This window comes from Macadamia integrifolia, chromosome 5, assembly GCF_013358625.1.
Source record: "Macadamia integrifolia cultivar HAES 741 chromosome 5, SCU_Mint_v3, whole genome shotgun sequence".
Taxonomy (NCBI): domain Eukaryota; kingdom Viridiplantae; phylum Streptophyta; class Magnoliopsida; order Proteales; family Proteaceae; genus Macadamia; species Macadamia integrifolia.
The window spans coordinates 690,278-704,923 of NC_056561.1; the positions used below are offsets into that span (position 1 = coordinate 690,278).

Consider the following 14,646-nt stretch of genomic DNA (forward strand, 5'->3'; position numbering starts at 1 on the left):
TTTCTAGGACCAGACTTAGCCTCTCTCTCTCTCTCTCTCTCTCTCTCTCTCTCACACACACACACACACACACATTGGAATTTATAACTAATACATATGTACATGGTTTATTTGTTGTCCTACTAAAGGTAGGCAAGTTTTGTATCAGCGTCCTTCCGGAATAAAATTGAACGTGGGGAGGGGGTTTGTTTGTAAAACCCGTAGGTTCACGTTTAGGGACAATTCAAAGTGACCGTTCCGATGATGATGACTCCTCTACCTGAACCCTAAGCAGTGCCCCAGGCCTAGCAGAGTAGCAGTAATAGCAGGGAGCGCAGGAGTGCAGGAACAGGAACGGGACCTGGACCACCGGAAATATGATAATCGTCATCTTCTCTTCCCGGATGCCGTAGTTGCGTACTGCGCACGGAGCTCACATGATTACAGTCGCAGCGACAGACATTATCAAAAAATTATAGTCCCAGAAACATTATCAAAAAATTACAGTCCCAGAAGCACATGTTTTTCCGACACGTGGCAATGTTTCCGGCAACACTGCAAATCCATCGGACCGCGCCGCCCCTTTTCCCCAGTCCCCCTCTAGTAAACGGGATCACAGTAGATACTGCAAAAATGCAACTCTTTTGGTTTCTCTTCCTCCCAGATTCATTTATCCGTCTATAATTTATATGAGTTATCTTTGCCAAAAAAAAATTTATATGAGTTATGACCAATTGCTTTGCTCAAGAGACGAAAATTCTCTCATTGCGAAATCCTTTTAAGCACGAAAGCTCTTTAATCTCCCTTCTCTTATTTTAATGGAACTCAGTAACCGACTTTTCGCATGTTGCAGTTGTCTCTCTAAATTCTAAAAGATTACTTAGCAAAAGGCCTCCTTTTTCCATTGTTTTCCTCTTTTGATAAGAAAAGTGTGCTTTTTTTTCCTTCTTCTTTCACCTCCCCCTCTCCTTTTTTATTTTTCATTAATTTTTTGGAGTTTGGTTGAGTGTGGTGGATTCTGCAGATGACCTGGTTTGCTTCGAAGAAATCTGGGGTTCTCTTTTTTAATTTTAATACTCTTCCTTTTTTTTTTTTTAATGGGGGATTTGAGTCAAGAAACTTTTTAGATTATTGAGGTTTATCCTGTCATCAATCTGCATTTCCGTGTCTTTCGATTTCTCTTCTTTCAAGTTGGGTTGCTGCTGTGGTCGCTGATGGTTTCGTGATCAGATCTGCATTTGGCTGCGTACAGCAATCCTTACAGGCATTCCTGTCTTGTCGAAATCGTGAGCCGGTGGTAGTTCACTAATCCACATTTGCACTCTCTGGTCTCTGTCTATATCTTTGTTGTTTTGAAACTCTGGGTTTTTACTTTATTTTGTTACAATTCGTCGTTTCTCTTTTGCTTCTGCTTCCCCTTCAATCAGGGTGCTGGTGTTTCTGCTCAAATAGAGAGTGAAGGAGAGATTTAGTCCACGAAGGGAAAAACTACTTGGGGTTCTCTTCATGATAAGATCATGAGCTGCTGCCCTCAGATGATGTCTTAAGATCGAAGATTTTATTTTCTGGATGCTGTGGGCTTGAACCAGAGACTGCTCTGGTCGAAATGGCGTCCGCGGAGGGGAGGCGTAATCATCGTAATCTTGTTCCACTAGCCGCCTTGATTGGCAGAGAGATGAGGAGCGAGAAGATGGAGAAGCCTAGTGTCAGATATGGGAATGCTGCGCAGTCTAGGAAGGGGGAGGACTATTTTCTTGTGAAGACTGATTGTCAGAGGGTCCCTGGGAATTCTTCCACTACTTTCTCTGTATTCGCGGTATGTAATCCGTCTTCCTCATCTTTATTGGAGTTTCTTCTACTACTTTCTCTGTATTCACGTTGAGGGCTTTCTTTCTCATATTTTATAATATCATTGTTTTGATCCCAGCTATCCTTTGTTTTGGAATTGCAGAATGTCTCTTCATTTGATACTGGTTCTAAGCCTCTACGGACCTCTCTTTTAAGTTTTCTTTTTTCAATAATAACCAAAAGAAACCAATGCAATATCATTGTTTGTAGACTGAAAAGTCTTGCAGAATTTTAGACATGAGAACGTCTTGCAGAATAACCAAGAGAATGTCTGCAATTTGTTAAAACCTGATATTATTTTAGATGTTTATTTTTTGTGCTAGGTAGAGTACATTATTTGTCACTTTGTTGATCCATTTCTGCTGAGTGAGTATATGATGGCCGATGCTTCATTCCTTGACAAACTAATTTCAGATCTTTGACGGGCACAATGGGAATGCTGCGGCTATCTTTACGAGGGAAAACTTGTTAAATCATGTACTGAGTGGAGTACCCCGAGGACTTGGACGGGATGAGTGGCTTCAAACTTTACCCCGGGCATTAGTTGCGGGGTTTGTGAAGACTGACAAGGAATTCCAGAGCAGAGGCATGGAGCAATGCATTTTTGTCAGTTTTTCTTTCTTTTTGTTGTGTTGCCTTTAATAAATGTTATGAATCAAGTCAAACTAATTCCATCTTTCATCTAATTGTCATCAGGAGAAACTTCTGGAACCACTGCTACATTTGTAATAGTTGATGGATGGACTGTGACAGTTGCATCTGTAGGAGACTCGCGTTGCATTTTGGATGCTCAGGGTGGTGCCATCTCTGTCTTGACTGTTGATCATAGGCTTGAGGAGAATGTGGAGGAGTGCGTGGTTCACTTTGGAGATTTCATATTTTAGCTTGTTTTTCTTCCTTTGGGTGTATGTGTAAATTGGTTATGCTTGTAACTGCAGGCGAGAACGTGTTACTGCTAGCGGAGGTGAGGTTGGGAGGCTCAGTGTCATAGGTGGCGCCGAGGTAATGTGTGTGACTTAAAATGAAGATTTTTTTTTGGGGAGGCGGGGGAGGGGAGTTTGGGGGGGGGGGGGGAAGGGTACCTAAAGTTCTTACTTCTAGAGATTGTTTCATCAGGATTAGATATTAGGGATTTATAGTTTTATAGTCGGACATGCTACTTTATGCCCCCCAAACTGTAAAATTTATTATGGGAAGTAAAAGATTTTCCTTCATTTTACTTTATATGTTGAAACAAATAGAGCCTTTAGGTCTGAAATTTTCAAGTGTGAAGCTCTTGCTTCAGGTTTTAAGTTAGATAACATATAATTTTCCATTGTTATTTACAATATATGAGAAACTGTGGTCCTCAACTTATATAATTTCACCTGCAGGTTGGTCCCCTCCGTTGTTGGCCAGGGGGTTTGTGCCTTTCAAGGTCCATTGGGGATATGGATGTTGGGGAGTTTATAGTACCAATTCCATTCGTCAAACAAGTGAAGGTACTGCTTTTCATGTTTATCATCAATTTCGTTTTAGACATTTCTTGAGCCTGCCACTTGTTATTCTATCTATTGATTGATTTAAGTGTGGTTAACATAGTTTTGAGCTGGTCACCATTTCAAACTCCTAACGTTCTTCATTGATACACTAGCTATCGAATGCTGGGGGAAGGCTTATAATTGCTTCAGATGGGATCTGGGATGCACTATCTTCCGAGATGGCTGCAAAATCTTGTCGTGGTTTGCCGGCAGAGCTTGCTGCTAGGCAAGTGGTTAAGGTGATTTGAACTTATGGCTATGCTATTTCGTCTGTGTCAATCATATTTGCTTGGAACTAGTCCCTCTCCCCCTCCCCTTTTGTTTTTGGTTCTGTGTGCAACACTATCCATATCATGGATTTTTTTTGTTTGATTTGATTCTCTTCGAATGTTTAAATGGGTTTTTGAAATGTTAACATGGCATTATCCTGATATCATCATTTAGGAAGCATTGAGGATGAGAGGGCTGAAGGATGATACGACCTGCATTGTTGTTGATATAATTCCTCCTGATAAGTCAGTGCCTCCTTTGCCAACTCCAAAAAAGCAAAATAGGTTCAAATATCTCATCTTCAGGAAGAGGTCCTGTGATTCGGCAAATAAACTAGCAAAGAAGCTGTCAGCTGTAGGCATAGTGGAGGAGCTCTTTGAAGAAGGCTCCGCAATGCTTGCAGAAAGGTTATTACTCTTTCTTTCTACCTTTGTACATATTGTGGTTTTGATTTTCAGAATGATTTATGATGAAAGCTTTTCGCAGTGTGGCTTTTTCTGTTTCATGTTGACCTTCCATCATTATGATTTTCTTGCAAAGTTTCATTCTTTTCTTATGGAATTTTCCAATATTGCATTATAAACTGAGTCCATTTTCCTGGATGACTCTTGTAAGATTATGGAAATGGGTTTGAAAGCTTATGCAAACTTGTAGGTTAGAAACAAATTGGGTTGGTTCAGACAATGAGTATCCATTACTGACTCGAACAGTGAACTGAGTCCTTTACAGATAATTTATGCTTGAGAAGAATGCTGTTTTATTGCAAGTTCTATTTAAAGGTGCTTTGGCATTGATTTCCTGAATTCCAAAATAGAAATTCAATTGTTGAATGCCATAATGTAAGTGGCAATTAGATCAACATTATACCCTACTTGTACTGAAGAATTACTGAATAGGTTTCAAGTTTGATGGTTACGGAATGATGCAACTGAACTGGAATGGAATCCCACCTTCACCTTGCGCCAAAGTGTGCTTCTTATGTGCAATTTGTACTGCTCTCTCTCCTCTTTCTTGTACGCCTTTGTACCCTAGGTGCACTGCAGCACCTGTAATCATACAAAAACAATTGTCTGGACCAAATGAAGCAAATTCTCTAGTTTTAGATGCTGCCTATTCCTTTTTGCCTTTTCAAATGAAAAACTTCAGGTGATGTAGGGGGGTTTTGAAAACCTGCCGGTGAGGGGTGTAACTAGAACTATGACAGAATATTAGCTAATTCAAGAAGAAAGAAAAAGAGATGGACAGACAGACAGACACATTTGACTGGGTGTAGGATCCTTTAGCTATAATATAAAAAATTATCCAGTGGTCTGTCATGAACAGTCAAACCATTAGAATTCTTCTCTAGGATCGTTCCACATCACCAGGTTGAGAAATATACCAAAGAAGAGGGCTCTTTTATGAGCCACGATTTTGACAATAAAGAAAAAAACTTCATGTGCTGCCGCTGGGTGAATTCCATGGCTGTTCCTTGTGTTTGATCAAGGATTGGGTTGGTGTGTGATCCGACGACTCTTTGCGGCATGAAGTTCAAGAGGCCGTTCTCTTCTACTGTTCTTCTCAATTAATTTCAGTCCTATTTTCAAGGATTAAGGCTGCTGCAACCAGGTAAGTGTTTTCTCTGTTTTCTGCCCAGAATTTCTGCAAACAGAGCATTCGGCCCCTACTGTTGGGATCAGTCCTGTCAGTGGTTTGCTCCAATCTTCTGGTCGATTGTTCCCCTCTGTTTAACTAAGGATCGATCCACTTTCTAGCTGATTCTGTTCAGCCAATAGTGAGATATTTAAAATCACCAGAATTTTGTCTTCTAGTGATCTGTCCTAACCTGAAATGATATCGGTTGGTCTGGGTTGTTTGTTACTGTTGTTTTATGATACTAGTCATTGAATACAAGTTGCTTGCATTTATTTGTACTGATTTCAGCCCCTGGTTTGGTCCTATCTGACTACTACTGGTCTGACTTACTTGGTACTGGTTTTCTGAGATCGTTATCTACTGTTACTTCTATTTTTTGTTGGTCTGATTATAGTGGTTTGTGTTGGGTGTAATCTGGTTGTTCTCTAGTCTAAAAGTTCCTGTGGTTTTGGGACTGGTTTGGTTGTCCAATCTAGTCCTACATTAAGCAGCCTTGGTTGCTGACTGTTTTTACTGTAAAACGTTGTAGAATGGGCATAATCTTCAACTGATTGATGTACCTTTCCAAAGGAGTAGACAAAGAAAAAGTGAAAGGTGGTTGATTAATTTGTACTCCAAGACTGCTGTTCATTTTAAGATCACATCTATTGGGATGAATCTTGTGTATGACATTAGCTTGTTAATCTTGTGTTGAAGTGATTTAAAATCTCTGTTACCAATCCCTGATGGTTGTCCTAGACTTAGATCACAGAAAATCTGAGCACAATGAGTGCAGTATGACTAAACAGGCTACATGTAGATTTATTTGCTCTAGGTTGAATTAGAACTGTGGAAAACTTTTGTGGTCTTTTGGTAGGGACTGTAATTAACACCATCTTCAATAAGTCTAATATTGTATGCGTTGTTTTGTTAGAATCTAGAGAAATCAGGTGCTATTCATGTCCATCACATTTTCGTGGTTCAACTTATGAATTTGGTATTGGATGAATCTTCTTACAGTTTCTAAATGTTTATTACAATGATGGGATGCAGACTTGGAAATGACTCGTCAGCTGGGCAGGCCACATCTGGTTTTTTCACGTGTGCCGTTTGCCAAGTTGATCTGGCTCCAAGTGAGGGAATTTCCGTTCATGCTGGTTCCATCTTCTCCACCAGCTCAAAACCTTGGCAAGGTCCGTTTCTTTGTGCCGACTGTCGTAATAAGAAGGATGCCATGGAAGGAAAGAGACCTAGTGGAGTTAAAGTGGTGTAATGTTGTACCTTACCCTCTGATATCACCCCTGCACCTTGTATTTGTTCTTCTCACGGCCCATTATTATTGGCCAGTCCATTATTTGGAACTCAGTATGATGATGCATCCCATGTATATGTATTGTTTACAGTTGTGCCATCTGAAGAGGGTTATTTCAAATTTTTTTCCTTTTCTATGGAGCAAAGATCAGAAACTTCTTTACTATTGGGGGTTAGATGTTGTGTTCAGTTTGGTTAGAACTGATTTGAGGAAACACAAGACAGTAGTAGTTCCTGACCTAAAATTAATGCAACTTATACAGTTGAACAGTTTCACTATGTCACCCAATTACCATCATCCTTCCGTGGAACAGATTGGCCCCAATCTTACACTTTAAATATGCAAGGTGATCCTACTAAAGAACCTGAAAGCTAGAATGGTACTTGGGATTTCAAAGACTGCCTTTCACCTAATGCCTCCCAATCTGACCGCAGAGTTGTTTCAAGTTTCTGTTGGAAGAGCTGCCGTCTTCGTCTTCCTATGGGGAGGCTAATCACCTCATGCCTCTGTTCTAGCGGGTTTCATCTTTGATGGAGCCTTCCCCGACCATGTCATCCCTGTCAGAAGAATGATACCTCCTCTGTACAAGGATATTTCTCTTGTGTGATCCAAAATACAGCCAAGGTGTGCATGATGGTAATTGGAGAAGCTTTCATTTCAAAATGCTTTTTTACTTTTTTAGCTCAAATGAAATATTACTATTGTTCTTAATGCAATGATATTTCTTTGTGCAGATCCAACGCAGTCAATATTTTTGCAAAGGGAGGTCAGTTTCCTCATCCCTTGGGTTTCCTATCATGCAATTTAGTGCTATATTCATCTACTCACTTTCTTTAAAGGTGATAAAAGACTAAGTGACCAATTAGATTCTTAAATTTGGAAACTAATGCAACACTACACCGTATCTGTCCTAGTTAGACCCTTAATTCAATTCATGCTAACTGATTTAAAATACTGAATCTAAAATGAGAAATGTCATTGGTTTCAATTCACTAAACTTCTCCAAGTGACTTTCATTCTTCTTGAAATAAATATTTACATATGGACTTTGAGCATCTTTGTTTGATGGATGAGTGGATGGATTTAAGTCAGTCACTGATACACACTTTTGTACCAAAATCACATCATTTTGAGCCAAAAGCCACAACGATTTTAAACGAACTAGGGCGGCATCTTACGAAGAGGATTCCATGAACCTGTCTCCGGTCTGCTATGTACATTGTCCAATTTGATTCAATTGAAGTAAACCCGAGATGAAGTCAAATCACCTTCTGATGAGTCGTCTGACATGTTATAAACATTTCCATCTCTAATTTGGGAGCTGAAATATGTCGAATTTTGTGTCCAATGATCACGAACTGATTCCACGTCTCCATTAGGCACCTCAAAGAGCGTAGTATCAGTAATAAGAGTGTCGTGTTGATTTATTCTTGGAATATTTTGATGATAATTCAAATATTGCAGTTGCAGAACACCATCTGTTTGTGTTGGTTGCACCATTGCTTCCAACTCTTCCAATGAATCCCATTGCATGTAGGCTTCTCTAATCAGCTGCTCAACGTGAGTCTGCAGAGCTCAAAACCATATATAACATATCAACACGTATATATATAAACTAGGAAAGAAAGAAAAAAAAAAAAAAAATTGAAATATTGCAAATTCAGTGATATATACTAAAACCAAAGTCATACCCTCTGAAATCCAGTTATACCGTGGCCGGTAGTGTGGAATTGGCCGTCGAGCATAGTCCCTACGACTTGACAAATAGGATTCAAGACGAGAGAGTAATGTGGTCCGCGGAAGATATACTTCTTGCTTCCCATCTCACAGGTCTTGGCATGCTTTATTGTTGCTTCCCATTTCTTCTCCGATAACCCTCCACCCAAGAGCTGCAACAATAGAGACATAGAAGTGAGCCATCAGTCATGAATGAATTGAATATCATATATCCATTATAACGTACATAAACTGTAAAATTGATCTGAAACCGGGGGGAAAAAGAAATCCATTAATTACCCTTCTAAGCTTTGCTGTATCAACAACCCAAAGCTTCAAGAAGTCCTGGACTGTGTGGATGCCTTCCAAGGCCAGCTTCTTGTGCAAGGCTCCATCTTTTCCAATTCTCTCTAGACGCCATACATCATCTTCCAGGGATGGTGGATGGTGCTTCTTGTACACTGTAGACAGTTGTTGATTTCGAGAAAAACAAATCAAAACTCAAATTTAATTAATTATTCTAAAAAATGGTTACAAAGTGTTTATTCTATTTTTATTATTCTAATTTGGGCCTAACATAGTCTTAATTGAGAGGGTTTTTTTTTTTTTTTTTGGCTGCTTATAATGCTTAGCATCCAATGGGTGTTGACTTCCCTTCCATCCATTACACTCGGACTCGGTCAATGGATTCGGGACAAGCAGACCCACTTGGCGTTATGCTGAGTCACATATCTTTCTGTGTCTGTTTCTTCTTGGACTTTGCGTCGGTTTCTCACCCACGGATCAAATCATTCACACAACAACCAGTGCTATTAGAATATTTGAAACTTTCTACCAAAAAAAAAATTAGAAATTTTGGAACTAGGAGATGGGCCATGGCCCAATACGCCTATAGCCCACACGCTCACACTTTTCAGTTGTTTGTTGACTGGACACTTGAGCAAAATATGTCTTCCAGTGGACATATTTGGTATTTTAGTCAGCCTAAGGCTATGTTTGGTATGTATCCTCAGAATTGATTTTTTTTTTCTCACTTCAGTATGTATTCTAAACCTAAAATCTATTTCGAGAATGCATACTAAACACAGCCTTAATTAGTGGATGACAAAGAGCAATAACTTACATTCTCCTCGGTGATCTTTAACCATGAAGGGTTCTGTCATGGCTTCACGTATCTTAACCCCTTGATGGCAACTCCCTGGAACCACTCTTGCACCCAATCTGAATTTCCGACTTCGAATCCAACTTGAATTATCGGTGAACGATAATTCGCCAACAGTAGCAATACCATCTCTCACCGTCACATTCACGTCTCCGGTGAGCAATGGCCTCTTCCCCGTTCTTTCTCGCACAATTTTACTGTTAAATTGTTCAGTATTCCAATTTTCACCATCACTGGACGGGAAGTCCCCGTCAATAACTACTATCTCTACTTTGATGGGATAAGGTAAAGTGGTCGGAATCCTTCGATCGCCTTCAAGAGTATCCATGAGGAGGATTTGAAGTGGGTTATTGTCCACATCTTCAACTTTGCTTGAAGTGAACACAGGGATTGTGAGCTTTTTGCTGAAGCCAAGTGTCAAGGTTGAAGCTTGGACTGCTCGAATTTGCAATGAGGGAGCCCTGAAGAAATGAATCAACAGTGAGAAATTTAAATTAATATGGTTTTAAACCTTTGTGAGCAAAAGATAAATACAGAAAAAAAATTTGAAATGGAAGAATGCATAGTTGTATTAATCTATGTACCTATGGAGAGGACGTGCACTTTTGCATACAAGCCCACGTTCCACCTCTTCATGCACCTATAGCCACAGATTAATAAGAACACTTTGGACATAAAATAGAAGAATTTTGAATGTATAGGAAGTATATAAGACTTCTGATCTTATTAATCTAGAGAAACAGTAATATTTTTTTATTTTTTTTGGGTAAACATTTAGCTTTTAAATCATAACAAATACGAAAATAATGTTTAACATAAGATCAGAAAATCATAACATGCAATTTCATGATTGAAAAATATTGATTGCAAGATACAAGATCAATTAACTAGTACTGCTAATATATATTTCATGTGGTTTTATATTAAGCTAAGCTGAAGAATAAGGTACATAGAGAATATTGGTCTTTTATAAAAAATTAAAAAAAAACAAAAAAATCCAGTTAGTTTGTAGTCTCTTTCAATACTTCTTATATATCTTATTCTCAGCAAGTTGTTTTGATTAAAGAAGTACAATTTTTTTTTTCACCTTGGGGTGTAAAAAAGAAGTACAAACTTACTAAAGAAAAGACTTAAGAGGCCTCTATATGCAAACAAAAGTAAAGGGGAAAAAAAAGAGAGAGTGAAAGGTAGTAAAACCAAAATTGGTCTTTGTTGTTCAATCATACCACTCTTCGAAGCAATGGCTCCAAGGATGAGACAAATCTCTGGAATGATTTCACCATCACAACTTCTCCAATTACACTGTCAAAGAAGGACAAAAAAGCTTGACATCAACACAACAGTTCCCTTTAGTCATTCAAAAAACAGATAGCACCAAAATATAGAAAAAGAAAAGAGAAGAATAAACAAGTTTGTAGATTTAATTGTAGAAAAAAAAAAGGTATACATAAGTTAAAAAAGGACAAAATCTGGAAAAGTAGGGAAAATGAGAATAGAATTGTTTTTTTTGGATAAAATTAGACACGAACGCTGCAAAAGAGGGTGTAGTTCTGATCCTTTTGGGATCTGGCTGCTGCTTGTTGTCTGGTTCTTTACGGGATTCATCAAGAAGCCTCTTAGCAGCCATCGTTACTTACTGGTGCAGATAGAGTATAGGATGAGGGAGAAGTGAAGGAGAGGATGAAATTAAGAGAGATTGCTCTGAACCTCTCAAGCCTCTAACTCTAAGCAGAAGCAGCAGAAGCAGCAGAAGCAGCAGAAGAAAGCGTTAGCTAGAAACTGCAAACAGCGAAGAGAGTATAAATTCCATGGAGACGCATTAAATTATTGTGCAAAAAATGAAATTTCTGGGAAAGTGGAAAGAAGTAACCCGGCAGGAGATATCCCATCGCCAATCAATTACCTGTGGCTTCCTGATGTCATATTCCCAACGTCACCCTCCACTGCAGCCTCCACACACTTAAAAGTCAAGTCTTCTCCCCCTCCCTCTCTCCTATGTGCTGGCGTGAACCTTGAGTGGCCAGCCGGTGGGGCAGAATGTCAAAAGATTTGTGGGGCTCAGATCACGCGTTGCCACTTTTGCAGTGTATATTGATTTCCACGACACCACTTATCCAATCGCCCCACTATATATGATATGTAGTCTTAAAAACCAGGTTGGGTTGGTCCTTTGGAACTGTTTGGGTAGAGGACCAAAGCATAAAAATGGATAAAGCATGGTCGACTTGGGCTTACTTGGTTTGTCCAACACGGGTCCGCTTTCTATAAACCATGCTTATCTCCTTGCAGGGATTTCAAGAACCGGGATCAGATCTGTCAATCAGGATCAGAATTGGCGGAGGTTGACATCAATTCTAGCCAGTCCGGATCTACAGACCGATTCAGATCCCAATCCATGTTTTTAAACAGTCTCTTAACTCTATCCTAATTTATTTTTTCTTGCTACTTGTCCAGGTTAAATGGCCTATAAAATGTGGTCCAAAGCTGAACTCTTTTTCTTTCTTTCTTATTTTTTTTCTCCCCCCCTCCACTCAAGGGAAATTTTAAAGGAGGGTTTCAATATAAAATGGTGAAAATATATACACTTATAATGTGTTTTTTTTTTTTTTTTTTTTTTTTGGGGGGGGGGGGGTGTGGTGTGGTTGTATGATGGACAAAGATCTAGAACTGAGGATCGGAATCGGTTATAGTTATTGAAGGATGAAATTTCTCTATGTGGGGGCCATTGAATAGTGAACCCACTCTTCATTCTTTATATTTACATGCTAATTGCTTATTTGGTACAATAGGAAAAGGTTCGGGGTAAATACCCAGGTTAGAGTCTTAATAGTGATTACTTTGTATAAAAAGGGAGAGGGAGAGAGAGAGGGATAGGCATGCTAGCAGGATACTCAGGTATCATGTATGCTAGTAAGCTTTGACCGTTGGATTAAATTGAGACGGTCTTCAAATTCACTCCACCCAAGATCCCCCTCCCCAACAAGCAAGACCAGGACTACATAATTTGCCCTTTACAAGCATGTCAAAGTAAGGTCATCTCCACTCCCCTCCTGTTTATAAATTCAAAGAGAATGAATTAAAGATATAAAAACTCTAAAAAAGAAAAAAATACTCAGAAGAAATCATTTGCAAAGTTGATTAATAGACTTTGATAAAGATTACTCGTATTGGGTTCATTATTAAAACAGTTAAAAATTAATGTCGCGTTGGATTATATTTGTTTTATTCTTCTATAGCAGAGTTTCTCAGTTTGACTTGGTTATTAGGTTATAACGTGTATTTTGGAAATTTGGAACTTGTTGATTTGTCAACGGGTTCCACACATTCTTACACGTTTAATTGCTATAAAATATATGTGTAATTGCTATAAATTATATGGAAAAAATTTTCCTATCCAAGAGTGTGGTTTCCATGTCTACATCTTTGTGTTTATCCTTCTCATCTCCTTATAAAATGATCTCTTTGCTCCTTATGGATTAAACCAAAAGAAGGCATTGATTGAGTCTCACACAGGTACCCATCCGTGCCTAGATGGTTAGGGCATATTGAGGATTGTGTAGATAGGCACAAGGTCCTACGTTCAATTCCTCATTTGTGCATCTGCGATTTAAGTGAAGATCGACCTTGAAAAAAAAAAAAAAAAAAGTCGCAAGACTCAGATAAAAGGGTATATCAATCATCTTATAATACATAAGCAATTACATCATCTTACTCCATACTCGTAGGTTAGATTCCAAAAACAATTACTTTGTGAATAGAAGTAACCCTCACCAGATCCCACAATGGTGGAAACCTCGTACACTAGGCAGACTCTCTAATGTTTCAGCATGAGAGATCTCCCAAGGATGACTAGTCAACAATTGCAATTAACGCGCTTAAGAAGATTTAAAATTGAATACGGTCAATTATGCATTTGGAATAGAAGGATAATATCTTACTTAATAGCTACCATTCAAAATAGAGCATATTTAGACATTTAAAGTGTCAAAGTTAGGAGTGCCATTGAAAATTAATTAATTTTTTTGTTTTTGTTTTTGTTTTTTTGTTTTTTTGTTTTTTTTGTTTTTTTTTGTTTTTTTGTTTTTTTTTCATATGAAGAATTTCTTTGACATTAAGTACCGATTTATATGGTTAGAACCACTGATCATCCTCAACCTACACTGAAATCAAATGGGCTTTGATCACTATAGGGTTCCCAATTGACAGGTGATGCGTTGCTTATTGGCGTCCACTCAGCATATAAAAAGGGAAGGGTTTTCCATGACCCTAACGTAGATAGGAATCTCCATGCCGCACTAATGCTAAGGCTGAGAAAGGTATCATCCCCACATAAGGCTCACAAGGGTCAAAAGAGAGAGAGAGATTGTAATGAAAACTTCAGTAAACTAGAGGGTTAGCATTTTGGGCACTGAAGCTCATCCAATGGACGGATTACCAATCTAGTCTAAGGGTGTGTTTGATATGAATTTTTGGAATGCATTCTAGGTCGATTTCACATTTTAAGATCATAAAAATTGAGAATAAGAAATCTTCCAAGAATACATATCAAATGCAGCCTAAACTTAACGGTTGATCACTTACATACGAACTGATAATAAGATAAGGAGGTAGGTACCCTGATATTTTCAAAGCTGAATCTTATTCGTGGCTAGCATATCTATAAGCCAACCCCACAACATCAAATCATAGTTGGGTACCCAACATCCAACCGGTACCTATTGGGTGCAAAAACAGGTTGGGCTGGGCTGGGCTGGACATTCCCAATAGAAAAGTTAGAGAAAGAGTTGTCAGTTAATATTTGACCGTGGTTCTAAAAATCGGATTGAAAACGGTCAATAGCAGTCATATCGGATACATCGATCCCTGATCCTGACCTTTTGATCTTCATACACAGTTACACAGTTACGGTCCAAGGATCAAGGATTAAAAATATCAAAATATGTATTTTGTTACATAATAGTTATAAATCCATCCGATACAATCCAATCCAAAGCAATCTAGATCGATATTGAAATGATATTAGCCTTGATCGATCCCAAGTTTTTGAACGACGTTGCATACCTATGCTTCATGTTAAACAGTGCGACTTTCGGCTAAACAGTACCGTTTGGTTCGATTTAGTGTGTTTAAAGATAAAATCAAAATTGAATCATTTATTTAATGGTTTCAAAACTAAAACCAAAGCTATTTATTAAACGGTTTCAAAAGTAAAGGCATAACTGTTT

At 38.6% G+C, this 14,646-nt stretch overlaps 2 protein-coding genes across 6 annotated transcripts; one reads left to right on the plus strand and one right to left on the minus strand.

Annotated features, from left to right (window-relative positions):
• Positions 1 to 190: 190 nt before the first annotated feature.
• Positions 191 to 6,680, plus strand: LOC122079298 (probable protein phosphatase 2C 15). Of its 3 annotated transcripts, none has more exons than XM_042645657.1 (9): positions 191 to 1,307; positions 1,407 to 1,795; positions 2,242 to 2,413; positions 2,524 to 2,677; positions 2,766 to 2,829; positions 3,201 to 3,308; positions 3,461 to 3,586; positions 3,792 to 4,024; positions 6,285 to 6,680. In XM_042645657.1, the coding sequence occupies exons 2-9, from the start codon at positions 1,586 to 1,588 to the stop codon at positions 6,502 to 6,504; spliced, it is 1,287 nt and encodes a 428-aa protein (XP_042501591.1). In that variant the 5' UTR covers positions 191 to 1,307; positions 1,407 to 1,585; the 3' UTR covers positions 6,505 to 6,680. The 3 variants fall into 3 exon arrangements, with proteins under 3 accessions (XP_042501591.1, XP_042501590.1, XP_042501589.1); XM_042645656.1 differs by having other exon boundaries at positions 191 to 1,276; XM_042645655.1 differs by having other exon boundaries at positions 191 to 1,795.
• Positions 6,681 to 7,504: 824 nt separating this feature from the next.
• Positions 7,505 to 11,218, minus strand: LOC122079297 (protein SAR DEFICIENT 1-like). 3 transcript variants are annotated; one of them, XM_042645652.1, is made up of 7 exons: positions 10,951 to 11,218; positions 10,648 to 10,723; positions 10,006 to 10,061; positions 9,383 to 9,882; positions 8,560 to 8,720; positions 8,235 to 8,432; positions 7,505 to 8,109 (listed from the first exon to the last, which is right to left on the minus strand). In XM_042645652.1, exons 1-7 carry the CDS (start codon positions 11,046 to 11,048, stop codon positions 7,777 to 7,779), a joined length of 1,422 nt encoding a protein of 473 aa, XP_042501586.1. In that variant the 5' UTR covers positions 11,049 to 11,218; the 3' UTR covers positions 7,505 to 7,776. The 3 variants fall into 3 exon arrangements, with proteins under 3 accessions (XP_042501586.1, XP_042501587.1, XP_042501588.1); XM_042645653.1 differs by having other exon boundaries at positions 11,059 to 11,202; XM_042645654.1 differs by having other exon boundaries at positions 11,129 to 11,147.
• Between the last annotated feature and the right edge of the window lie 3,428 nt (positions 11,219 to 14,646).

What these genes read in the sequence shown, in the direction of transcription:
- LOC122079298 (XM_042645655.1), top strand. Translation starts at nt 1,586, where the DNA reads ATGGCGTCCGCGGAGGGGAGGCGTAATCATCGTAATCTTGTTCCACTA. An exon ending in CTTGAGGAGAATGTGGAGGA is followed by an intron (nt 2,678 to 2,765) that starts GTGCGTGGTTCA and finishes TTGTAACTGCAG; the next exon opens with GCGAGAACGTGTTACTGCTA. An exon ending in CTGCTAGGCAAGTGGTTAAG is followed by an intron (nt 3,587 to 3,791) that starts GTGATTTGAACT and finishes ATCATCATTTAG; the next exon opens with GAAGCATTGAGGATGAGAGG.
- LOC122079297 (XM_042645652.1), bottom strand. Translation starts at nt 11,048, where the DNA reads ATGGCTGCTAAGAGGCTTCTTGATGAATCCCGTAAAGAACCAGACAAC. An exon ending in AGTGCACGTCCTCTCCATAG is followed by an intron (nt 9,883 to 10,005) that starts GTACATAGATTA and finishes TCATTTCTTCAG; the next exon opens with GGCTCCCTCATTGCAAATTC. An exon ending in GTATAACTGGATTTCAGAGG is followed by an intron (nt 8,110 to 8,234) that starts GTATGACTTTGG and finishes TGAGCTCTGCAG; the next exon opens with ACTCACGTTGAGCAGCTGAT.